At 32.0% G+C, this 26,856-nt stretch overlaps 1 protein-coding gene across 5 annotated transcripts in view; it reads left to right on the top strand.

Moving 5' to 3' along the window:
• Positions 1-26,856, top strand: part of LOC134706998 (carboxyl-terminal PDZ ligand of neuronal nitric oxide synthase protein-like) — an 84,330-nt gene that overhangs the window by 36,652 nt on the left and 20,822 nt on the right. For all 5 annotated transcript variants that reach the window (XM_063566421.1, XM_063566423.1, XM_063566420.1 and 2 more), the window contains 2 exons: positions 9,033-9,094; positions 11,463-11,571. In XM_063566421.1, the coding sequence (XP_063422491.1) occupies positions 9,033-9,094; positions 11,463-11,571 (171 nt within the window). The remainder of the gene's footprint in view (positions 1-9,032; positions 9,095-11,462; positions 11,572-26,856) is intronic.

Genomic DNA, 26,856 nt, shown 5'->3' with positions numbered 1-26,856 from the left:
ATTCTAATGTAAATTCTTACATAAAACTTGATGAAATTGAATATTTTTGTTGCATTTCCCATTTTATGAGGAAACACAACAGAAAATGTAATTAATCTTGTTACGGAGAGATTGGTTTACAATCAATATTTAATGTAATAAAATTGACTGTTATTTAATCGTGTGCTTTATAGGTTACATCCATGTATAATGTTTGTTTAAATAATCTATTGTAGCACAGAGTAAATACATGCTGTAATATTGATGAGAATTCAGGCATGAAGTGATACATTCATTAGATTGTCTTCTTCATTAGGATTTTATTTAATCTGAAAATGAGAGAGTAGTTGTTGTAATTTTAGTTATTGACAAATGAAAAAGCATAGATTGTTTGATGTTACACCAAATAATATAGTCTACCAGTAAGGAAAAGTTGTAAGATTCATTGTCATTGTAAAAACAGTTTCGATATATCAAGGACAAAGATATTGGATGGGGAGAGTTGTAATGTCTAATCTTTCTCTGAAATGGTAAAAACTATTAATGAAATCAAAATTCTGTAACAGTAAGGTTTTAAAAAATACTTTTAAAGTGGAAGAAACACTGTGTATGTATTTACAGGTACTGATGTCCTTAAATCTGTTTACCTGTTTTTGAGTTATTTCCCCATTTTCTCCAATTTATTGCATATTTTTTGCTGATATTTAAAAAAAAGACATAATTGGGACTAACAGGATGCAAATAAAACTCTTGCTTAAGATAATAGCTGTGGTAACATTCTGTTATTTCATCTTTGTTGCTTCACTAATAAATTTTTATTTTAACTAAGTATGTATATAAAGTTATCAAGTTTTTTGTCGGGCCTGCAACATTATGTACTGGAAGAAAGATTTAAGCAATCATATATCCATAATTTGGTGTCAGCAACTGTGTTGTTTGTGGCTTAACCATTTAGGTTCAGTCTGTGTTTAATGATTTTAAGACATCAATAACTTGATCAAATCTTGGAATTTTATAAAACTTTGAAAGAAGATTTCTTCATGATCGAAAGACAATAGAGTGAGTATCCAGAGTAAAATTTTCGAATAAAATTGTGTTTCTTAAATTTTTCAGTAATTAACTGATAAATAGACTAATTTTTTTCCACATTCAGTGTTCAAGATTTTCAGACATTAATAACTTTGTCAAACCTTCATGGAATTTTATAGAATTGAGATAAAAAGATAGTATTCTGCTTAAATGTTTATTATATATATATATATTTAATTAGTTGGATGCATTCTTAGGTTTGAGTTTTTCAGACATAAATAGCTTTGTCAAACTTTCCTGGATTTTTTTTTAATCAAATTTAGACAGAATGTTTTGTAAGATAAAAAGGCAGTTTTCTCAGTAAGTATAATTTTGTAAGTTTTTTTTGGCAGTTAACATTGACATACAGTCTAAAGTTAAAGTTTATAAGACTTGAAACCTTCATAGAAATTATGAATCTTGGTTAAAAGGTTTTTTTTTAATCTAAATCAAATTTATATATGAATATTTTCATTTTGTTTTTTAGAGTATTTTGTTGATAATTGAACTAAGTTTGTTTGATGTTCACTTTGGCAATGTCAAGGATGACATTTTCATACATTTTATTTAACCTTAATGGAATGTTTTGAAACTTTGGAAATAAGCCTTTTCAACAGATTAAGAATAAGCATTTGAAGTAAACTAGATTTTCATATTTTTCTGTACTCTACTGATAAATGGACTTTGATTTTGTCAATCAACATTACACTTTTATACTGACAGGAGCAATCACAGACGAGACAAAGGGTTTAGAGGAACTCTTAATTTTTTTATATTTTAAAAAAGATGCTGACTAATCAGTCAAAATCCTGAAGATCATTTCTGCTATTGAGTTGTAATCCTAGACATATAATAGTACTTGTGTAACCTCATTAAAGACCTTTAACAAAGCGTCACCATCAATAGATATAAAATAGATTGAATATACCATCACTGTCAAACTTGTCGGCTAAATACGAATTTGATCTAATATAAGAAAAAGCAACGGAGATGGACAATGATCAATATGTAATCAAACTGAATTGGTGATTATTAAATCTCACGTTTCATGCTTCTGGGTAACAGCGTCTTAACAGCTATTGTGTAAGATGTAGACGTTGAAGTAAATAAATAGCCATATTTTTGCCCAATTATGTCTAATGATTTACTGCTGGTAGATATCTTCTAGTGTTGGTAATAATTCAAGTGTCTGTATTATGGTATAATATGAAAATGTTGATTGAGGTTATTTGTTCACATTCACAAAAAATGGTATAACCTGCCAAACCCACCAAAATGGCTGCCATGGCTAAAAATAGAACATAGGGGTGAAATGCAGTTTTTGGCTTATAACTCAAAAACCAAAGCATTTAGAGCAAATCTGAGGGGGTAAAATTGTTTATCAGGTCAAGATCTATCTGCCCTTAAATTTTCAGATGAATTGGACAACCTGTTGTTGGGTTGCTGCCCCTGAATTGGTAGTTTTAGGGAAATTTTGCTGTTTTTGGTTATTATCTTGAATATTATTATAGATAAAGATAAACTGTAAAAAGCAATAATGTTCATTAAAGTAAGATTTACAAATAAGTCGAGTGACCAAAATTGTCAGTTGACCCCTTTAGGAGTTATTGCCCTTTAAAATAAATTTTTAACCATTGTTCGTAAATTTTTATTATCTTTTACAAAAATCTTCTTCTCTGAAACTGCTGGGCCAAATTAATCCAAACTTGGCCACAATCATCTCTGGGGTATCTAGTTTAAAAAATGTGTGGCGTGACCCGCCAAACCAACCAAAATGGCTGCCATGGCTAAAAATAGAACATAGGGGTAAAATGCAGTTTTTGGCTTATAACTCAAAAACCAAAGCATTTAGAGCAAATCTGAGGGGGTAAAATTGTTTATCAGGTCAAGATCTATCTGCCCTTAAATTTTCAGATGAATTGGACAACCTGTTGTTGGGTTGCTGCCCCTGAATTGGTAATTTTAGGGAAATTTTGCTGTTTTTGGTTATTATCTTGAATATTATTATAGATAAAGATAAACTGTAAACAGCAATAATGTTCAGCAAAGTAAGATTTACAAATAGGTCACATGACCAAAATTGTCAGTTGACCCCTTTAGGAGTTATTGCCCTTTAAAGCCATTTTTTAACCATTTTTCGTAAATTTTATATTTCTTTACAAAAATCTTCTCCTCTGAAACTACTTGGCCAAATTAATCCAAACTTGGCCACAATCATCATTTGGGTATCTAGTTTTAAAAATGTATGGCGTGACCCGCCAAACCCACCAAAATGGCTGCCATGGCTAAAAATAGAACATAGGGGTAAAATGCAGTTTTTGGCTTATAACTCAAAAATCAAAGCATTTAGACCAAATCTGAGGGGGTAAAATTGTTTATCAGGTCAAGATCTATCTGCCCTTAAATTTTCAGATGAATTGGACAACCTGTTGTTGGGTTGCTGCCCCTGAATTGGTAATTTTAGGGAAATTTTGCTGTTTTTGGTTATTATCTTGAATATTATTATAGATAAAGATAAACTGTAAACAGCAATAATGTTCAGCAAAGTAAGATTTACAAATAAGTCACATGACCAAAATTGTCAGTTGACCCCTTTAGGAGTTATTGCCCTTTAAAGCCATTTTTTAACCATTTTTCGTAAATTTTATATTTCTTTACAAAAATCTTCTCCTCTGAAACTACTTGGCCAAATTAATCCAAACTTGGCCACAATCATCATTTGGGTATCTAGTTTTAAAAATGTGTGGCGTGACCCGCCAAACCCACCAAAATGGCTGCTATGGCTAAAAATAGAACAATGGGGTAAAATGCAGTTTTTGGCTTATAACTCAAAAACCAAAGCATTTAGAGCAAATTTGAGGGGGTAAAATTGTTTATCAGGTCAAGATCTATCTGCCCTTAAATTTTCAGATGAATTGGACAACCTGTTGTTGGGTTGCTGCCCCTGAATTGGTAGTTTTAGGGAAATTTTGCTGTTTTTGGTTATTATCTTGAATATTATTATAGATAAAGATAAACTGTAAACAGCAATAATGTTTATTAAAGTAAGATTTACAAATAAGTCAACATGACCAAAATTGTTAGTTGACCCCTTTAGGAGTTATTGCCCTTTAAAGTAAATTTTTAACCATTGTTCGTAAATTTTAATTATCTTTTACAAAAATCTTCTTCTCTGAAACTGCTGGGCCAAATTAATCCAAACTTGGCCACAATTATCTGTGGGGTATTTAGTTTAAAAGATGTGTGGCGTGACCTGCCAAACCCACCAAAATGGCTGCCTTGGCTAAAAATAAAATATAGGGGTAAAATGCAGTTTTTGGCTTATAACTCAAAAACCAAAGCATTTTGAGCAAATCTGAGGGGGTAAAATTGTTTATCAGGTCAAGATCTATCTGCCCTGTAATTTTCAGATGAATTGGACAACCTGTTGTTTGGTTGCTGCCCCTGAATTGGTAATTTTAGGGAAATTTTGCTGTTTTTGGTTATCATCTTGAATATTATTATAGATAAAGATAAACTGTAAACAGCAATAATGTTTAGCAAAGTAAGATTTACAAATAAGTCACATGACCAAAATTGTCAATTGACCCCTTTAAGAGTTATTGCCCTTTAAAGTCAATTTTTAACCATTGTTTGTAAATTTTGAATATCTTTTACAAAAATCTTTTCTCTGAAACTACTGGGCCTAATTAATCCAAACTTGGCCACAATCATCTCTGGGGTATCTAGTTTAAAAAATGTGTTGCGTGAAGTGACAAACCAACCAAGATGGCCGCCATGGCTAAAAATAGAACATAGGGGCGAAATGCAGCTTTTGGCTGATAACTCAAAAACCAAAGCATTTAGAGCAAATCTGACAGGGAATAAAATGTTTATCAGGTCAAGATCCATCTGCCCTGAAATTTTCAGATGAATCAGAGAACCCATAGTTGGGTTGCTGTTCCTGAAGTGGTAATTTTAAGGAAATTTTGCTGTTTTTGGTTATTATCTTGAATATTATTATAGATAGAGATAAACTGTAAACAGCAATAATGTTCAGCAAAGTAAGATTTACAAATAAGTCAAACATTACCAAAATGGTCAATTGACCCCCTAAGGAGTTTTTGTCCTTTATAGTAAATTTTAAACAATTTATATAAAATTTGTAAATTTTTACTACCGGTAACATTTTCCACAGAAACTAGTGGGCCAATTCATTATAGTTAGTGATAATTGTAAGCAGCAAGAATGTTCAGTAAAGTAAGATGTACAAACATATCACCATCACAAAACACAATTCACATAGACCAAGGTGAGCGACACAGGCTCTTTAGAGCCTCTAGTTTTTAGGATTGTTTTGCAATGCCTTGATAAGTTTAGTGCTGACTTGCTCTTTGTTTTTCCACCCCTGCCAACAAAGTTTTGTGGGGATATATAGGAATCATACTGTCCATCTGTCTGTCAGTAATCATTGTAAGCATAACTTTTCCTAAACTGTTGATGGATATTGATAAAACTTTACACAGCTGATGTAGAAAACTACCTGAGGATGTGCTGAAAGATATATTCTCCTAATCCTATTGTTGAAAGGGGAGATAATCCAACTGACTTGTGGTACTTTAATAATTGCATTTCATAAGTGATAATACTTTCTTGTAAGCTCATTAAATTTGATGTTTATTGATGAAATTCAAATATTTGTAAAAAGGCTGATCTCTGGATATTCTTAAAGGCATCAAACTTGTTAAAAGGGAGATAATCAAATTTACCTGCTTTAATATACACTACATGTAATATTACAGTGCAGGGGCATCCTTTTGGGAGTCAACTCACATTTCTAGTTTTAAGTGATGTTGGGTACTAATAAAATTTACGCAATTGAATTCTCTGCAGAGGGTCAGATAAGACCATGAAAAGTGTGCTATTTTTACCTATGTTTAGATTCTTGCAATCTTTCATACAACCAAAGTACCTGTTTTAAAGTCAAATGCAATAATTCTCATATCGGCTCTGTATAGTGCAGATAAGTTGTTAAAAGAGTCAATATAATTCAGAAATTATTAGAATGGTTTTTTTTTAAAGAAAAGAATGTAAGAATCCCTAAAATGACAAAATAAAATCCACTAATAACCAAATGACACCAAGAATCTATGACAGACAAAAAAAAAAAATAAGTCCAGAATCAATAGACATAAAAAAAAAAATGACATGAAAACTGTTCAATTTCATGTTTTATATTTTTCATGGGAATAAACCAAATGGACCTCATTAAAGCTGTAAAAATTGTGGTTCATATATAAGTGTCTGTATTTACAATTCACAATCATTTTTTTTAAGAGAATTAGAAGAAGTTCAGCCTTCTCAATAAGTATGGTAAAAGATCAGTCAATATATGACATATTTTTTTAAGTTGTATTGTATTTTTAATAGAAATAGGTTGTTACAATTTTGAATTGATTGTAGTGATGCTAGATTATAAATATATATATATATATATATCAATAAAAAAAAAAGAAAGAAAAGAAAATGATCTGTTAGATGTGTCACCAGGATTTCTTAAAAGTCTGGGTTTTTCTCACAAAGAATGTCATATCATATAAGCTCTAAGTAATGTGCTTAAGCTTATAATCTAATATAAAAATAAGAATATGTTGTATGATTAACAGCGACCAAATGATGTAAAAGTTAACAACTATAGGTCACTGTATTGCCTTCAACAATGAACAGCAACAACATGACAAATGTATAACAATTCAAATGAGAAAATGGTCTTTTAAAATTTACGTACAAAAAAATACACGAAAACAACTTTGATATACAGCAACAAACCACAACAACTGAATTACAGGCTACATTTTGGCTGGGTTATCTATATTTGCTGGCACCCAACCCTCACACCTGGAACACTTTTATTCGTTATTATAATGTTCTGTGCAGCGTACCACACTACCCATTAAAAAAAAATAACACATTTTCAATGGAATGTACTGTGCTGTGTTGTAGCACATTTTTAATAGAATGTACTGTGCTCGACACAACACTATCTTCATCAAACACATTGTATTGATATGTGCAGCTTTTAAAAAACATAAGGATACAGACTTAAAACATGGAATTTATTAAAAATTTCAAGCACAAGAAATTATGCATATTCCATAATTGAAAATAATTCCAAGTTGAAAGAACAGCCTGTTACTATTATTTTCTCTGTAATACAAGGTTTTCTTAACACTGACTTTATATGGAAAGAACATGTCTGATAAAGTAATTACTAAATGGAAATTTGCTTATTATATTTTATCAATAACTTAGGCTGGATGAATTACTCTATGAACTTGGAATTTTCTTATTATACTTTTCTAGTTCTTAAAATTTCTTAATTAAGCCTTCATGAGACACCTAATAAAGTAATTACAAAAATGTATTGTTATGAGTTTACTAGTACTTAAAACCAATTATAGTTATGAGTTTATTTGTAGTTAAATCTTTATCGCTTACAATAAAGTCTAAGTAAATAAAAGAAGTGTCAGCTGTAAAAGAATGTCCTGAAATGTGTCAACTACTGATTGCCTTTACAAGACAAGTTTTTACACTGATACAAATGGAAAAGAAGCTTTTACGGGGATTGTCGGCTGTCTACAAATACAAAAGCTCCTAATATAGTTAATTTAACAATATTCATTATAGTTTGTAAAGGGGAAATTTGTAGTCATTGTCTAGTTTTGATCACCGATGTCACATCGATTGCTTCATGTTCAATGGTCCTTTGATGACAACAGCATTGGTATTGGAGGAATTATTGCCAGTATAAACTCAGTTATCAGATCAATACCTACTTTAAAATAAGACAGGAAAGTAGATTTACTGTTGACTACCAAACATTCCCTATGGTCATATATAACAGTGTAATGATACGCAATAGCTCCTCGGTTATAGTCAGAATTTTTTCCGTGTAAAAGCGTGAAAAATACAATTTCCATCTTTGGTTTGTGGAAGGTGAAATCTGTCATTGTCAGTCTCGGTAATAGTGATTAAGTAGCTCATTCCTTCATTTAATTTCATTGTGACAAAAGTTCCGTCGGTTAAGTAGTAATTTGAAGGAAACCATTATTTCCTGCCAGATAATGGATGGAACAACAAGTGGATAATGACTTTAGAGGGAAAGTTTAGATGACATAAAACTTCACCATTGTTTATTACTCTTTTTTTGTTTGTTTAAAAGGAGTATTGGAAACAATTCCAATTCTGTATGGTTTAAGTACATTTGAAATTTTATAAACTGTTTTAGATATTGACATAATTGTCTAATTTAACAAAAAAAACACAATACATTTTCATTATAAAAAAATATAGTTCAAGTTTCACAACCTCAGCACAGTAAAGAACCATTCCATGCAAGAGCTATTTTTTCATATGTTATTTCAAAATTCTATTTGGACTTTAATAGTATAGTGTTTTTTGCATGTACAATTTTTATGGAATATGGGAATTTTGCTAAGCCATGATCCAGCTTAAAATATGCAGGTAGTCAAAATAAAAATGGCTAAGATTTTAACAGTGATTAAAATTATTACCTCCATTAAGATTAATGGGCAAAGTTGAAGAGGCATAAAGGCCCAAGATGCAGAGGTAGAGCAATTCATTTTTAGATAAAGTATATTTTCACCTACTGGTAGACAATAATTGAAAATATCTACCTTTTAGTGTTTTATTGTATACAAAAACCCATTTGTATCTTAAATATTTGCTATAGCTGATATTTCAGCATACATATAGCTATTTTGCCAAGAATTCAAATAGATAACAGTCATTTGACTGATTTGTGCTGAAATAAAAAAAAAAATCATTTAATTGGTTATAATGACATACTCTATGTGCTTGTGGTATTTAACCACCATCACCAGCCAATCTGATTGGTTTACTGAGATTATAAACTTTTTAAGTGTTGAGGGATAATTGTCTCAGGAACATTAAACCGGACTAAAATTAATTCTTTGTATTTTCAGAAAAGTTTAGATGGTCAAACAGCGGAAGAAAGACTAATGTTGATGCAACATCCTATCTTTAGGTAAGTATTGTAATTTTTGGTTCCTGTTCTCTAACTAAAGATTGTCTTAAGGTTCCACTAAAGTCAAAATATAGGACACTTCATAAACATCTAAACTTTGCCCGTATTTGTCAACCTATAATGAATAAAGTCAAAAACTATGAGAACATATGTTCATTTAAACATACTTAACATATACACACACTATGTAAATTGTAAATAAACTTGAAATTGTTATGTTGTGGCAAAACCAGTTCTTGGGGTGAATACCAAATTTTCAAAAATATCTATAGGCCTGCGAGACGACTTAATTTGCTTAAAATCGGTATGGACGAATACTGTTACATGTAATGCAGGACAAGCTCATGTTGATTTGTCAAATACATATGTTTTAATGGCATATTTGTCCAATTTCTGTATTGTACCTTCGATATTCGTTCACTTAGATACATGAAATTGACTGAAACTCGAAAATCAATACATTTTATGAAAAATCAACATGAGCTTGCCCTGCATTATATATAACAGTATTCTTCAATACCAATTCTAAACAAATTAAGTCGTCTAGCAGGCCTCCAGATTTTTTTGAAAATTAAGTGTTCACCCCAAGAACCGGTTTGGCCACAACATAACAATTTCAAGTTTATTTACAATTTACAATGTGTGTTTAACTGTTTATGTTAAGTATGTTTAAATGAACATATTTTCTCATAGTTTTTGACTTTATTCATTATAGGTTGATATATACAGGCAAAGTTTATATGTTTATGAAGTGTCCTATATTTTGACTTTAGTGGAACCTTAAACAAATGCTATGAAACTTATACACAATGCCTATTATCACAAAACTCAGATTAAGTGGGAGTTTTTGTAGCACCACTTTCACTGTTCTTGAGTTATGTTCCTGTATAATGTTATATATAAGCAGAGCCGCAATGTCATTATCTGTGTCCCATGGACACATGCCTTATTTATTTTATGCATTTAAAATTTCCAAGTATTCAAAATTGTTCCAGTCAAATAATTCTTTGTTAAAAGAGCGTTCTGAGGAGTTCAAAGCCTGTCATCATGAAATTCTTTACTTTAGCTGTCTGAAATAACAAAGAAATAAATACGTTATACAGCGGACCTGATAACAAAAATTAATACTAAAAATGCATAATGAATGTATACCTGGACCACCTCCTGGTGCAGAATTTTCTCATTGCATTGAAGACTCAACATTGGTGGCTTTCTGCTGTTGTCTACTCTTTGGTAGGGTTGTTGTCTCTTTGACATAATCCCCATTTCCATTCTTTTTCATGATTTTCTCGTCGTTTGAAGACTTAACATTGGTAGCTTTCTGCTGTTGTCTGCTCTTTGGTCGGGTTGTTGTCTCTGACATAATCCCCATTTCCATTCTCAATTTTATACAATACTTTTTAAGATTTTCAGTTCAAATGAACTCTTAATAAACAAGAAACAATAAATTTGCACTGATATTACATTATTTGTGATTAATAGCAATTTGATGAAGTTTCCTCCTGAAATTTATTTTAATTGTAGACTTAAACCCTACTTTCATACATATAAAATTAAAATTGATGACAATTGCATCTTGGGACAGTGATCATCATGTAACATTATAATCAATTACCCATCATCCCCTCAGCCGACTCTGTCAGGAGCTGATGCATATTGGTGCAGTGATAAATGTACATCTCTAATGACATCCAGGTGTAGAGTCGTTCTGAACAGAGCATTGGTTTAATTACTATTCCATGTTTACTTCTCATCAAACTGACTGTGTTTAAAGTACATTGCACTTAATTTGTAATTGGAATAAGAAAATGTATCATCTTTTAAATCTTATATATGTGATCAAAGAATATGATTAATTTATATGTTTGACATCCTGTTTAATCCATGAAATTCTTTGAACTTGTTTTTGAAAGATAGATATCTGGTTATATAAAAACTGTCAACAGTTTTGTCTGGTGGAATGAAATACAAAAGTACATTGAAATTTGATTTTCACATGAAAAATGTGCTTAAAAACGCAATTGGTCTTGATTTTAATGAAATTGTTGTGTACAAAAGCATTAAGAAAAAGGTGGGTATTCTGTTATGCTGTTCACTGCAACATCTGACTGCCTACACACCATTTCATGTTTATGATTTATTTTTGATATTAGTAAAGCTAACACAGCTAAGATTTTATGAATAAGAATAATTATTTTTTCTTAAAATATTCAAGAGAAAACTGTCTTTACATACATATAATTGTCATATATTTTTACATAAAAGAGAAAAATAATTACTTTTAGTTTGAAAGCTCATTCCCTGAAATATTTCATGCACAAATCAATATTAAATTGTCTCTCAGTTTTGATTTATTTTATAATTACAGAATATTTTATGTTTCTCACGACTCACAAGACCTGAAGATTTGGAGTTATATAGCTAGGGATGGACCTTCTAATGTGTTTAAATGCCATGTGTTCAAATCTTTTAAAAAGGTAAGAAACAGATGAAGTAAGTTAAGATATAGAAGGAGCATAATATCTAAATCCCTCCAACCTCAAGTTTTCCATTCTTTATTAAAGACACCCTAGCCCTACTTGTGTGTTAGACAATTGTTTTAGCATACATCAGGTAGAACATTTTCTTGTTTGAATTTTGTCACATTTAGTAATTCTAATTCTTTTTCTAGTTTACTACACAGTATGGGTTTTATTGAAGACTAACTGTAACCTATAGTTGATTTCCTGGAATATCAACATTCTTTTATCTGTAAGATAGTTGTCCCATTTTAAGCTGATATATTTACACAATAATGAACACACCCATCCTGGGTCTAATATTTTAAGATAAACTAGCACATAAAAGCCTTAGCCTGATATATCTACAGTCTAATGAACACACATGCACCATGCATGATACATGTACAGTCTTATGGACAAACATCTTGTAAGCCTGTATCTAAAGAATAAAGAACACGGCCTGATATCTCTATATTATAATGAACACACACTAGCTTGGGCCTGATATCTCTACAAAATGATGAACACACACTAGCTTGGGCCTGATATCTCTATATAATAATGAACACACACTAGCCTGGGCCTGATATCTCTACAAAATGATGAACACCCACACTAGCCTGGGCCTGCTATCTCTATAAAATAATGAACACGCATAGGCTTGTGCCTGTTATCTCTATATAATAATGAACCCACACTAGTCTCGGCCTGATATCTCTATATAATAATGAACAAACACTAGCTTGGACCTGATATCTTTACAAAATAATGAACACACACTTCCTTGGGCCTGATATCTCTACAAAAAAATTAACACCCACACTAACTTGGGCCTGATATCTCTATATAACAATGAACACACACTAGCTTTTGCCTGATATCTCTACAAAATAATGAACACCCACACTAGCCTGGGCCTGCTATCTCTATATAATAATGAACACACACTAGCTTGGGCCTGATATCTCTACAAAATAATGAACACACACACTAGTCTGGGCCTCTTATCTCTATAATAATAAACACACACTAGCTTGGGCCTGATATCTCTACAAAATAATTAACACTAACAGTAGCCTGCGCCTGCTATCTCTTTATAATAATGAACTCACAAAAGCTTGGGCCTGATATCTCTTCAAAATAATGAACACCCACACTAGCCTGGGCCTGATATCTCTATATAATAATGAACACCCATACTAGCCTGGGCCTGCTATCTCTGTATAATAATAAACACAAACTAGCTTAGGCCTGATATCTCTACAAAATAATGAACACGCACACTAGCCTGGGCCTGATTTCTCTACAAAATAATAAAGACACACACATCCATGGGCCTGATATCTCTATATAATAATGAACACAAACTAGCTTGGAACTGATATATCTACAAAATAAGGGCCTGATATCTCTACAAAATAATGCACACCCACACTACCTTGGGCCTGCTATTTCTACAAAATAATGAACACCCACACTACCCTGGGCCTGATATCTCTCTTTAATAATGAACACACACTAGCTTTTGCTAGATATCTCTACAAAAAAATGAACAAACACACTAGCCTGGGCCTGATATATCTATATAATAATGAACTCACACTAGCTTTTGCCAGATATCTCTACAAAATAAGGAACACCCACAATAGCCTGGGCCTCTTATCTCTATAATAATAAACACACACTAGCTTGGGCCTGATATCTCTACAAAATAATGAACACACACTAGCTTTTGCCTGATATCTCTACAAAATAATTAACACTAACAGTAGCCTGCGCCTGCTATCTCTTTATAATAATGAACTCACAAAAGCTTGGGCCTGATATCTCTACGAACTAATTAACACCCACACTAGCCTGTGCCTGCTATCTCTATATAATAATGAACACACACTAGCTTGGGCCTGATATCTCTATATAATAATGAACACACACTAGCCTGGGCCTGATATCTATATATAATAATGAACACACACTAGCTTTTGCCTGATATCTCTACAAAATAATTAACACTAACAGTAGCCTGCGCCTGCTATCTCTTTATGATAATGAACTCACAAAAGCTTGGGCCTGATATCTCTACGAACTAATTAACACCCACACTAGCCTAGGCCTGCTATCTCTATATAATAATGAACACACACTAGCTTGGGCTTGATATCTCTATATAATAATGAGCACACACTAGCTTGGGCCTGATATCTCTACAAAAGAATGAACACCCACACTAGCCTGGGCCTAATATCTCTACAAAATAATAAAAAACACACATCCTTGGGCCTGCTATCTCTATATAATAATGAACACAAAATAGCTTGGGACTGATATATCTACAAAAAAAGGGCCTGATATCTCTACAAAATAATGACACCCACACTAGCTTGGGCCTGCTATCTCTATATAATAATGAACTCACACTAGCTTTTGCCAGATATCTCTAAAAAAAAAAATGAACACACACACTAGCCTGGGCCTGATATATCTATATAATAATGAACTCACACTAGCTTTTGCCAGATATCTCTACAAAATAAGGAACACCCACACTAGCCTGATATCTCTATATTATAATGAACACACACTAGCTTGGGCCTGCTATCTCTATATAATAATGAACTCACACTAGCTTTTGCCAGATATCTCTACAAAACAATGAATACCCACACTAGCCTGGGCCTGATATCTCTATATAATAATGAACACACACTAGCTTTTGCCAGATATCTCTACAAAACAATGAATACCAACACTAGCCTGGGCCTGATATCTCTATATAATAATGAACACACACTAGCTTTTGCCTGATATCTCTACAAAACAATGAACACACACTAGCTTGGGCCTAATATCTCTATATAATAATGAACACACGCTAGCTTTTGCCTGATATCTCTACAAAACAATGAACACACACTAGCTTGGGCCTGATATCTCTATATAATAATGAACACACGCTAGCTTTTGCCTGATATCTCTACAAAACAATGAACACACACTAGCTTGGGCCTAATATCTCTATATAATAATGAACACACGCTAGCTTTTGCCTGATATCTCTACAAAACAATGAACACACACTAGCTTGGGCCTGATATCTCTATATAATAATGAACCCACACTAGTCTCGGCCTGATATCTCTATATAATAATGAACAAACACTAGCTTGGACCTGATATCTTTACAAAATAATGAACACACACTTCCTTGGGCCTGATATCTCTACAAAAAAATTAACACCCACACTAACTTGGGCCTGATATCTCTATATAACAATGAACACACACTAGCTTTTGCCTGATATCTCTACAAAATAATGAACACCCACACTAGCCTGGGCCTGCTATCTCTATATAATAATGAACACACACTAGCTTGGGCCTGATATCTCTACAAAATAATGAACACACACACTAGTCTGGGCCTCTTATCTCTATAATAATAAACACACACTAGCTTGGGCCTGATATCTCTACAAAATAATTAACACTAACAGTAGCCTGCGCCTGCTATCTCTTTATAATAATGAACTCACAAAAGCTTGGGCCTGATATCTCTTCAAAATAATGAACACCCACACTAGCCTGGGCCTGATATCTCTATATAATAATGAACACCCATACTAGCCTGGGCCTGCTATCTCTGTATAATAATAAACACAAACTAGCTTAGGCCTGATATCTCTACAAAATAATGAACACGCACACTAGCCTGGGCCTGATTTCTCTACAAAATAATAAAGACACACACATCCATGGGCCTGATATCTCTATATAATAATGAACACAAACTAGCTTGGAACTGATATATCTACAAAATAAGGGCCTGATATCTCTACAAAATAATGCACACCCACACTACCTTGGGCCTGCTATTTCTACAAAATAATGAACACCCACACTACCCTGGGCCTGATATCTCTCTTTAATAATGAACACACACTAGCTTTTGCTAGATATCTCTACAAAAAAATGAACAAACACACTAGCCTGGGCCTGATATATCTATATAATAATGAACTCACACTAGCTTTTGCCAGATATCTCTACAAAATAAGGAACACCCACAATAGCCTGGGCCTCTTATCTCTATAATAATAAACACACACTAGCTTGGGCCTGATATCTCTACAAAATAATGAACACACACTAGCTTTTGCCTGATATCTCTACAAAATAATTAACACTAACAGTAGCCTGCGCCTGCTATCTCTTTATAATAATGAACTCACAAAAGCTTGGGCCTGATATCTCTACGAACTAATTAACACCCACACTAGCCTGTGCCTGCTATCTCTATATAATAATGAACACACACTAGCTTGGGCCTGATATCTCTATATAATAATGAACACACACTAGCCTGGGCCTGATATCTATATATAATAATGAACACACTAGCTTTTGCCTGATATCTCTACAAAATAATTAACACTAACAGTAGCCTGCGCCTGCTATCTCTTTATGATAATGAACTCACAAAAGCTTGGGCCTGATATCTCTACGAACTAATTAACACCCACACTAGCCTAGGCCTGCTATCTCTATATAATAATGAACACACACTAGCTTGGGCTTGATATCTCTATATAATAATGAGCACACACTAGCTTGGGCCTGATATCTCTACAAAATAATGAACACCCACACTAGCCTGGGCCTAATATCTCTACAAAATAATAAAAAACACACATCCTTGGGCCTGCTATCTCTATATAATAATGAACACAAAATAGCTTGGGACTGATATATCTACAAAAAAAGGGCCTGATATCTCTACAAAATAATGACACCCACACTAGCTTGGGCCTGCTATCTCTATATAATAATGAACTCACACTAGCTTTTGCCAGATATCTCTAAAAAAAAAAATGAACACACACACTAGCCTGGGCCTGATATATCTATATAATAATGAACTCACACTGGCTTTTGCCAGATATCTCTACAAAATAAGGAACACCCACACTAGCCTGATATCTCTATATTATAATGAACACACACTAGCTTGGGCCTGCTATCTCTATATAATAATGAACTCACACTAGCTTTTGCCAGATATCTCTACAAAACAATGAATACCCACACTAGCCTGGGCCTGATATCTCTATATAATAATGAACACACACTAGCTTTTGCCAGATATCTCTACAAAACAATGAATACCAACACTAGCCTGGGCCTGATATCTCTATATAATAATGAACACACACTAGCTTTTGCCTGATATCTCTACAAAACAATGAACACACACTAGCTTGGGCCTAATATCTCTATATAATAATGAACACACGCTAGCTTTTGCCTGATATCTCTACAAAACAATGAACACACACTAGCTTGGGCCTGATATCTCTATATAATAATGAACACACGCTAGCTTTTGCCTGATATCTCTACAAAACAATGAACACACACTAGCTTGGGCCTAATATCTCTATATAATAATGAACACACGCTAGCTTTTGCCTGATATCTCTACAAAACAATGAACACACACTAGCTTGGGCCTGATATCTCTATATAATAATGAACACACACTAGCTTTTGCCTGATATCTCTACAAAACAATGAACACACACACTAGCCTGGGCCTGCTATCTCTATATAATAATGAACACACACTAGCCTAGGCCAGATTTCTATATATAATAATGAACACACACTAGCTTTTGCCTGATATCTCTACAAAACAATGAACACACACTAGCTTGGGCCTGATATCTCTATATAATAATGAACACAAAATAGCTTTTGCCTGATGTCTCTACAAAACAATGAACACACACTAGCTTGGGCCTGATATCTCCATATAATAATGAACACACACTAGTTTTTGCCTGATATCTCTACAAAACAATGAACACACACTAGCTTGGGCCTGATATCTCTATATAATAATGAACACACACTAGCTTTTGCCTGATATCTCTACAAAACAATGAACTCACACACTAGCCTGGGCTTGATATCTCTATATAATAATGAGCACACACTAGCCTGGGCCTGATATCTCTATATAATAATAAACACACACTAGCTTGTGCCTGATATCTCCATATAATAATGAACACACACTAGTTTTTGCCTGATATCTCTACAAAACAATGAACACACACTAGCTTGGGCCTGATATCTCTATATAATAATGAACACACACTAGCTTTTGCCTGATATCTCTACAAAACAATGAACTCACACACTAGCCTGGGCTTGATATCTCTATATAATAATGAGCACACACTAGCCTGGGCCTGATATCTCTATATAATAATAAACACACACTAGCTTGTGCCTGATATCTCTACAAAATAATGAACACCAACACTAGCCTGGGCCTGATATCTCTATATTATAATGAACACACACTAGCCTGGGCCTGTTATCTCTACAAAATAATGAACACACAACCTTTAGCATGATTTGTCTTTAAAAAATGAGCACACACATCTAGACCTGATATATTTTCATTTTTTTTCCATTCATCCCTTGTCTGAAGTCAAAACTGTGTCAGCTTTTCCTGTGATCTTGTACTTCTTGAAAATAAGTGTTATTTGTAAGCTATATTCTGATTTGTGTAAGTGGATTAGAATAGGATAATGATGAATAATTTGACATGATGACAAAATGGATGAATAAAACAATTAGACAGTGATAAAGTATTGGTAAGGTTTATGTCAGAGGAGGTTAGACTTCGGTGAAGTATACTTTAACATGAATCTTCATTATAATGGTTGCTTTAAAAATTATTATTGGAAGTTACATGTATTTGAACAACATAAAAAGAAAATTTTTAATTTGGTTTTCATTTTAAACTGAACTTCACTACTTTCATAATTTACCTGTAGTTTTGATGAATAACATTTTGAGATTTTTCATTTTGCACACCTTTACTTAGTGATTATATGGAAGATTATTTCTGCACTTCAAAGGAAGGAGGTATACTGGTCTAGAACTTTTTGTCAGTGTTTGGATTCATCTGTCTCATTAAATTTGTTGAATTTTACTCTCTTTTATATTTATTAACAAGCTTTATGCGAGTATTCTGTACTGTGATTAATTTTCAGACAGTTAAAAAATTGAGTAACATAAAAAAAAACTATATATTTTTATAATTATTTTACAAGATTGCTTTCTCATTTACATTAATTCTATATCAATTTAACAGTCATTCAAAAAATCCAGGTGAAACAAAACATACTATTAATACATTTAAACAGTTTCAGCATGTTGATCTTGTATGTTGAGCACAATTAAATCAAATTGAATAGCTGCATTAAACAAGAATACATATAGCATGCTAACTTGTGATAGAAGTTAATCATCTGTTTCAATAACAAATTAAAACAAATTGCAAATGGAGAATGAACTAGAAATTGGTATTTTCCATTATTTATTGTATTTAAATGATATAACTTACTTGTTTTGTTTATGTAAATTGGAGGTGGCTGTTCGCATTGTGTAATGAAGTGTAGCACATTATTTGAAGTTATTGCATTTTGATTGGTATTATTCCAAACATATTGGCAAATTAATTCTGCTATTATTATTTGTTTGTAAATTTTATCACCAACATCAACTGAACATGTTCATTGTTTATTGCTGTTCAGATTATGACAAGATCAGTTTAAAACAACTGACAGTCATTGCAATCAAAATATTTGATCTTTGTAAACTAAAGTAAAATTACCTGAATCATTCAAATCTCAGGTAAACCCAGGTAAACTTAGCTGAATCATTCAGATCTCCAGTTAACCAAAGTAAACTTAGCTGAATCATTCAGATCTTAGGTAAACCAACGTTTACTTACTTGAATCATTAAGATCTCAGGTAAACTCAAGTTAACTTACCTTAATCATTCAGATCTCAGGTAAACTCATTTAAATCATTCAGATCTTAGGCAAACTTGCCTAAATCATTCAGACCTCGGGTAAACCCAAGTAAACTTACTTGAATCATTAAGATCTCAGGTAAACCAAAGTTAACTTACTTGAATCATACATATCTCATGTAAACTCAAATTAACTTACCTTAATCATTCAGATATCAGGTAAACCAAAGTAAACTTACCTTAATCATTCAGATATCAGGTAAACCAAAGTAAACTTACCTTAATCATTCAGATATCAGGTAAACTCATTTAAACTTACCGACATCATTCAAATCTTATGTAAACTCTATTTTTTTCTGAATATTTCCCAGTTATTTTGACTTCAATTACTAGCAACATATTGTATGGAGGGCAGAAGTGCTTCATATTAAAAATATGAGCATGATCAACATTTTAAAATTATGTTGAAAATATAAAATGAAGCATTCAATTCTTATAATTACATTTTATGCTACAACCATAAACTTAAGAGTTATATCAAGCTTTTCTTCTGTTTTGCAATGAATTAACATTCTGTTTTTCAATGAATTAACATTGTCACAGATAACAGGTGCTGTCATAGGTACTGTATTTGATAGGGAAATAAAATATGATATTGAAGTGGCTTGTGATTGTTGACAGCCAATCAAAATTGCTGCTTCTAATGAAACATGCATGTAATGTATTTCTAAAATAATAAACCTGACTGTTTCATTATACTTTGAGGTATGCCCTTAACTGATCTCATCAGTAGTTTGATTGTAATAAATTTTGTTTTCAACAATTTTGTTTGGCATACTTTCATTATTTGCTCTGTCTTTGATGGTTTTGACAGGTCTATGTTCTAAAATGCAATAAATTTTAACTATGTTTTTCTGAAATTATGAAACCCTAAGTGTCCTTCATGGTGGCATAAGAAAGAAAATTTGAGAAAAAAAATCAATAATATGTTAGTATTGGATTTAAATGGTAACTACCAAGGATATGGAATAGATTAATGATATTTTCTATCAATTTCTGAATTTTCCATGAAATTCCCTTAACAATGTTAAATATAACTGAAATACATTGTGTACATACTGAAGTACAGTTTAGCTGGTAAAAAATGTTCAGCTAGAAATCTGTTAAATTTGATGTTTGGCTGACTTCTAAAAATAAGAAGATACAATGTGATTCTGTAAACCAACTTATTTTGAGAGTGATATGCGACTTTCACAAACAAAAAATAATGCAAATATAAATCGTTGCAATTATCAAAACTTTCCTGTTAATACACCAAGTAAATCAGAAAATAACGAAACTAAATAGCGGTTAAGTGGTTTAGAAAGAGTAAAACCCAAAATAAAGTATCCCGGAAAATAAGTTGGTTTGCGGTATACATTGAGACAACTTAATTCAACAAAGTTCAAATGAACTAAATGTAAGCAATTGTAATCAACTCTATATATATGACCTTCAACAATGAGAAAACCCCTTGCTGTACAGTCTGCTTTAAAAGGCCCCAATATGAAAATATGATAAATTTAAAATAGAATAAAACTAACTACCTAATTCATAACAAAACAATTTACGAGAGAAAAAATATAACAGACATGAACCAAAGTTTTTCTTAAAATTTGAATTTACTGCTAACTGTTACCTTCTGAACTAGTAGACAAGAAATAATGACTGAGCTTGTCAATCCATATGCAAAACAGGGTGCATCTTTATAATACACTAACTTGCTCTCATCCTGAATACAAATGTAATAGTTGCTGCTGAACTGCAAGCAATCTATTCATTATTCCTTTTGTTAAGGTCTGTTTTTCTCAAATTCTCTTTTATGTTACATGCATTAATTAAGATATATCTTATAATTAAGGCATAAGACATATCTTATGAGCTCTGTTAATGAAGTAAGAAAGTAATAATATATGACATGTTATTCATTTTCAGTTTTAGAATAAAGGTCAGATCATGAAATGACATTTTAATTAAAATCTTTTCAATTTAAAAAAAAATATTGTATATAAAGGAGAACTAGGAAAGTTTAAAAGTAAAAGCCTGTCAATTCATTTGTCTACAATGTTTCAAAATAGTCACTATATTGCAATAACAGTTCTTTGAAATGAAATATTCAATGAAGAAAATTGAACTTTATTGACACTGCTAGAACATGTCAAACTCTATTTTGAATCACTTTATTACAGAATATTTTGAATTCCAATATGCCAGTCTGTTACGAAGTAGTGATGGGGTGTGTTGTCAGTAGGTTCTGTTTATACTAAAATCTGCTATGGGATAACAAAAAAATCAAGTCTTTACTGGATGCAAATGACAGCTAGAAATACTGATTTAAAAGAGACAAAAATCACCAACAATTTGACATATGGTACAATGAAAAAGAGTTGAACTAATTTTAAGAAAAAGAAAAGCTCCCTGAACTTAATGTCCTTCCTTATTAAACTTCTTTTGAAATCTTGTTAAACCAGTAATCCAATTAAAACCAAACTTGGAGCTGCTGTAAAAGTTATGACTGTCTGATCATCACTTATTGTATCAATATGGCCACAATGACTGAAAATTGCACATATTAAAGACTCAGACTTATAGTCCCAGCATAAGAGTATATTTTTGGATACATATTTCTTGAAATCCCTTATAAATTGGGCTAAATATGGGGGAAGTAAAAATAATTTGAAGACTAATTGGTGGTCTTTTGCTGTTGTCTGCTCTTTGGTTGGGTTGTTGTCTATTTGACATATTCCAAATTTCCATTCTCAATTTTATTCAAATTTCAGATCTCACTCTGTACTGTTTCTATATGTCTTTAAATTGTAAAACAAATCCTTTCTGTTACATAGAAACCAATAATAGATGGACAGATACTGTAAACAGCTAACAGCTAAAATCATCAGCAATACAAGATCCACAAAAATTTTCAATTTTTATACGACCGCAAATTTTGAAAAAATTTTTGTCGTATATTGCTATCACGTTGGCGTCGTCGTTGGCGTCGTCGTCGTCGTCGTCGTCGTCGTCCGAATACTTTTAGTTTTCGCACTCTAACTTTAGTAAAAGTGAAGAAATCTATGAAATTTTAACACAAGGTTTATGACCATAAAAGGAAGGCTGGTATTGATTTTGGGAGTTTTGGTCCCAACATTTTAGGAATTAGGGGCCAAAAAGGGCCCAAATAAGCATTTTCTTGGTTTTCGCACTATAACTTAAGTTTAAGTTAATAGAAATCTATGAAATTTTGACACAAGGTTTATGACCACAAAAGAAAGGTTGGGATTGATTTTGGGAGTTTTGGTTTCAAAAGTTTAGGAATTAGGGGCCAAAAAAGGGCCCAAATAAGCATTATTCTTGGTTTTCGCACAATAACTTTAGTTAAAGTAAATAGAAATCAATGAAATTTAAACACAATGTTTATGACCACAAAAGGAAGGTTGGTATTGATTTTGGGAGTTTCGGTCCCAACAGTTTAGGAATTAGGGGCCAAAAAGGGACCCAAATAAGCATTTTTCTTGGTTTTCGCACCATAGCGTTAGTATAAGTAAATGGAAATCTATGAAATTTAAACACAAGGTTTATGACTATAAAAGGAAGGTTGGTATTGATTTTCGGAGTTTTGGTCCCAACAGAATAAGGGGCCCAAAGGGTCCAAAATTAAACTTTGTTTGATTTCATCAAAATTGAATAATTGGGGTTCTTTAATATGCCGAATCTAACTGTGTATGTAGATTCTTAATTTTTGGTCCCGTTTTCCAATTGGTCTACATTAAGGTCCAAAGGGTCCAAAATTAAACTTAGTTTAATTTTAACAAAAATTGAAACCTTGGGGTTCTTTGATATGCTGAATCTAAAAATGTACTTAGATTTTTGATTTTTGGCCCAGTTTTCAAGTTGGCCCAAATCGAGGTCCAAAATTAAACATTGTTTGATTTCATCAAAAATTTAATAATTGGGGTTCTTTGATATGCCAAATCTAACTGTGTATGTAGATTTTTAATTTTTGGTCCAGTTTTAAAATTGGTTTAAATTAAAGTGCAAAGGGTCCAAAATTAAACTAAGTTTGATTTTAACAAAAATTAAATTCTTGGGTCTCTTTGATATGCTGAATCTAAACATGTACTTAGATTTTTGATTATGGGCCCAGTTTTCAAGTTGGTCCAAATCAGGATCTAAAATTATTATATTAAGTATTGTGCAATAGCAAGTCTTTTCAATTGCACAGTATTGTGCAATGGCAAGAAATATCTAATTTCACAATATTGTGAAATAGCAAATTTTTTTTTAATTAAGAGTTATCTTTCTTTGTCCAGTATAGTAAGCAAGAAATATCTGCAAGAAATTTTTTAAATTGGAGTTATCTTTCTTTGTCCAGAATCAACTTAAATCTTTGTTATATACAATATACAATGTATATTCACTTTTTCTACCAACTGATAAATTTAAATAATCTTTACCATTCAGTGATAACAAGCAGTTTTTTTACATCTTAATATTTTATGATGTATTTAAATGAGTAGTAATTGTTGCAAACTTCATTAGAATATTTAAATTGAAATTAGTTTTGGAATAAGGGAAAGGGGGATGTGAATAAAAAATTGGGTTCAATTTTTCTCATTTTAAAATTTCATAAATAAAAAGAAAATTTCTTCAAACATTTTTTTGAGAGGATTAATATTCAACAGCATAGTGAATTGCTCTAAGAGAAAACAAAAATTTTAAGTTCATTTGAATACATTCATTCTGTGTCAGAAACCTATGATGTGTCAACTATTTAATCACAATCCAAATTTAGAGCGGAATCCAGCTTGAATGTTGTGTCCATACTTGCCCCAACCGTTCAGGGTTAAACCTCTGCGGTCGTATAAAGCTACGCCCTGCGGAGCATCTGGTTTAGATTTCAATGAAGTAAACTAATATGTGTGGTGACTTAGAGATTATTTATAGACAGGTGAAAGATATCTAAGGGATAATTGAACTAATAAGTGAAGTGGCAATGTCTTTACAAAAAAAAAAATGTCACAAGACAAACAACAGTATACAAAACACAAAATAGTAAACCAAAAACTGAGCAACTCAAACCCCGCCAAAAACTGGGGGTGATTTCAGGTGCTCAGGAAGGGTAAACATATCCTGCTACACATGTTTTATTTTTTATTTTTTTCTATACATTTACTGTAAAGAAAACTAAATGCACAGACTTATCAGAAGAACAAAACTGCTGGACTAAGTGACTATATAAATACCACATGCATTCAATTATGAATTAAAACTTTATAAACATCATTATCCATTATTAATTGCTTACAAATTTGTTTAAAACACATATTCCTTAACACTTCTTTGATAATAGAACTTTTGCAACACTACAGTATTGATTTGTGTTAAAGAGCCTGTATGATATAAAAGTGTTTTAGAATTCTTTCTGTATGTGGCAAAAAACATCTAAATAAGATTGTCATTAGCATAAAGATCGAAATTTTTGTTGTACAAAATACAATGTATTCCAATGAATAAAATTATTAACCCTATATCAATCCCCCATATCTTTTCTTTACCTATACAAAAAAAAAGCTTAATTTATCAAAGCTAAAAAAAGGTATAGTTATATTATATTCCAACCATTTCATATAAAGAAAAAAGTAACATATTTCACAGGGGCAGATCCAGTCATTTTGAAAAGGGGATTTAGGGACAGTATGGTGGGGGGTGCTCCAACTAAAATATGTCCCCATTCAAATGCATCGACTTAAAAAAAAAAGGGGGTGGGTCTTGATCTGCCATTCTTTCAGTATGTTTTCTTTTTTCCTATAATACTTATATTATAAAATTGAATGTCAGTTAGTCCTATTTCATTATATAGCAGATTATTCTGATTGTTTATGAGGACAATGAACCCTATAAAGTAAGATAGTCTTGGAGAATTCTTGATTGGACAATTAACAGTTACAGCATTTTAGAGGGTTCACTTGGTGGTACTTTACCTAATGATTAAGATCAATTTTCATTTTCATCAGCTAATTAACCCAAGGAAAGATCAAAACTAAGAAGAAATTGATCAATTTTGTCTGACTTTTCAATCAGTTTAGAATGATTTGAAATGTAGATTACGTTCTTCTCTGGTATTGACATTTGGCTTGATGGATCATTATGTTTCTTGTTTGCAATGAAATAACAGTTCCTGTATTTTACATAAGTGTAATGAATGATGACATATTGACTATTGTGCAGTCTCTTTGACCTTCATCCATGCATCTCTTTTCTGAAAACAATCCTTGAATTTGTTATGTTGTGTGATAGTATGATAGAGGGACATATTGGTTTCAGATTTGTTCCTCTGTCTTTCCAATTTCAGGTCAAAGTCTTTGTTTTAGGTAGTTTGATGTTATTTCAACTTGAAAACCTTGTACACTTGTTCATTATAAAGTGACCTGATTGTTAATACATGTACTTCCAAATAAGGATTTTGACCCAGATTCCATGGTTCAATGAACATTGAAATGTTATAACTTGAGTCAGGGGCATGGTATCCTATGGACACATATGCTTCATTTAATTTTATAAAACCAGCTTTCTTTGAAAAAAATCTCAAGAAAGGGGGATAAAGACTTTAAATACAAAGCAGTAATTATAAACAAACTTTGAAAAAAAATAATGTATTTTTGATTCATGCTAGTGCAGTGAACATATGGCATTTCTATTCATCAATCAATATTATGAAAAAAATAATTTGATAATATAAGTTTAATGAGAAGAGATTTATTTGCTATGATTTTGATGTGATGGTATATCCTGTTTTGTCAGCTTTGATGTGTCTAGAACATGTCTTATCATACTGATAACTACAGCAGATTTGTTGATGTTTAGACTGGACTTTCCTATACAAACTCTTTTGACAAACAGATATGAAGATTTGAAAATATTAAAAGCTGTTAGCCATTGTTTACTTAGAAATATTAATCTTGTGTGTTTACATTGGCAGTCTTTCTAGAATTTCTTAAAGTCTTGTAAATGTTTTGTTTTTTTAACCGTTGCATGAGCTTTGAAGGATTATCAGAGTTATCTGTCCTACATTGTTTTCAAGCATTTTATGAGTCTGAATCCTTTGAGATGAAATAAACATACATTCTGAAAAACAAAAATACAAAACTTGATCTGCAGAAAATAGAGACAAGAATGATAAGTTATAGAGCATGTGTACCGTAATGTCAACTCCAGATTTGTTAAACACCTTCATATTTAACTATTTTAAACTATACCATGAAAATAATAAGTCACTGAAATTAAAATAAAAGGATTTTGAAAATTCCATGTTGTATCAACCGTACTCATTGCACCACTATTATAAGAACTTGAAACAATATTGGAGTCTTGTCAATGATTGAGACATGCCCACACAG

The sequence above is a fragment of the Mytilus trossulus genome, chromosome 2, assembly GCF_036588685.1.
Source record: "Mytilus trossulus isolate FHL-02 chromosome 2, PNRI_Mtr1.1.1.hap1, whole genome shotgun sequence".
Classification (NCBI taxonomy): Eukaryota; Metazoa; Mollusca; class Bivalvia; order Mytilida; family Mytilidae; genus Mytilus; species Mytilus trossulus.
Note: the sequence above shows the minus strand (reverse complement) of the source record. Positions and strands in the feature narration are given on the sequence as shown.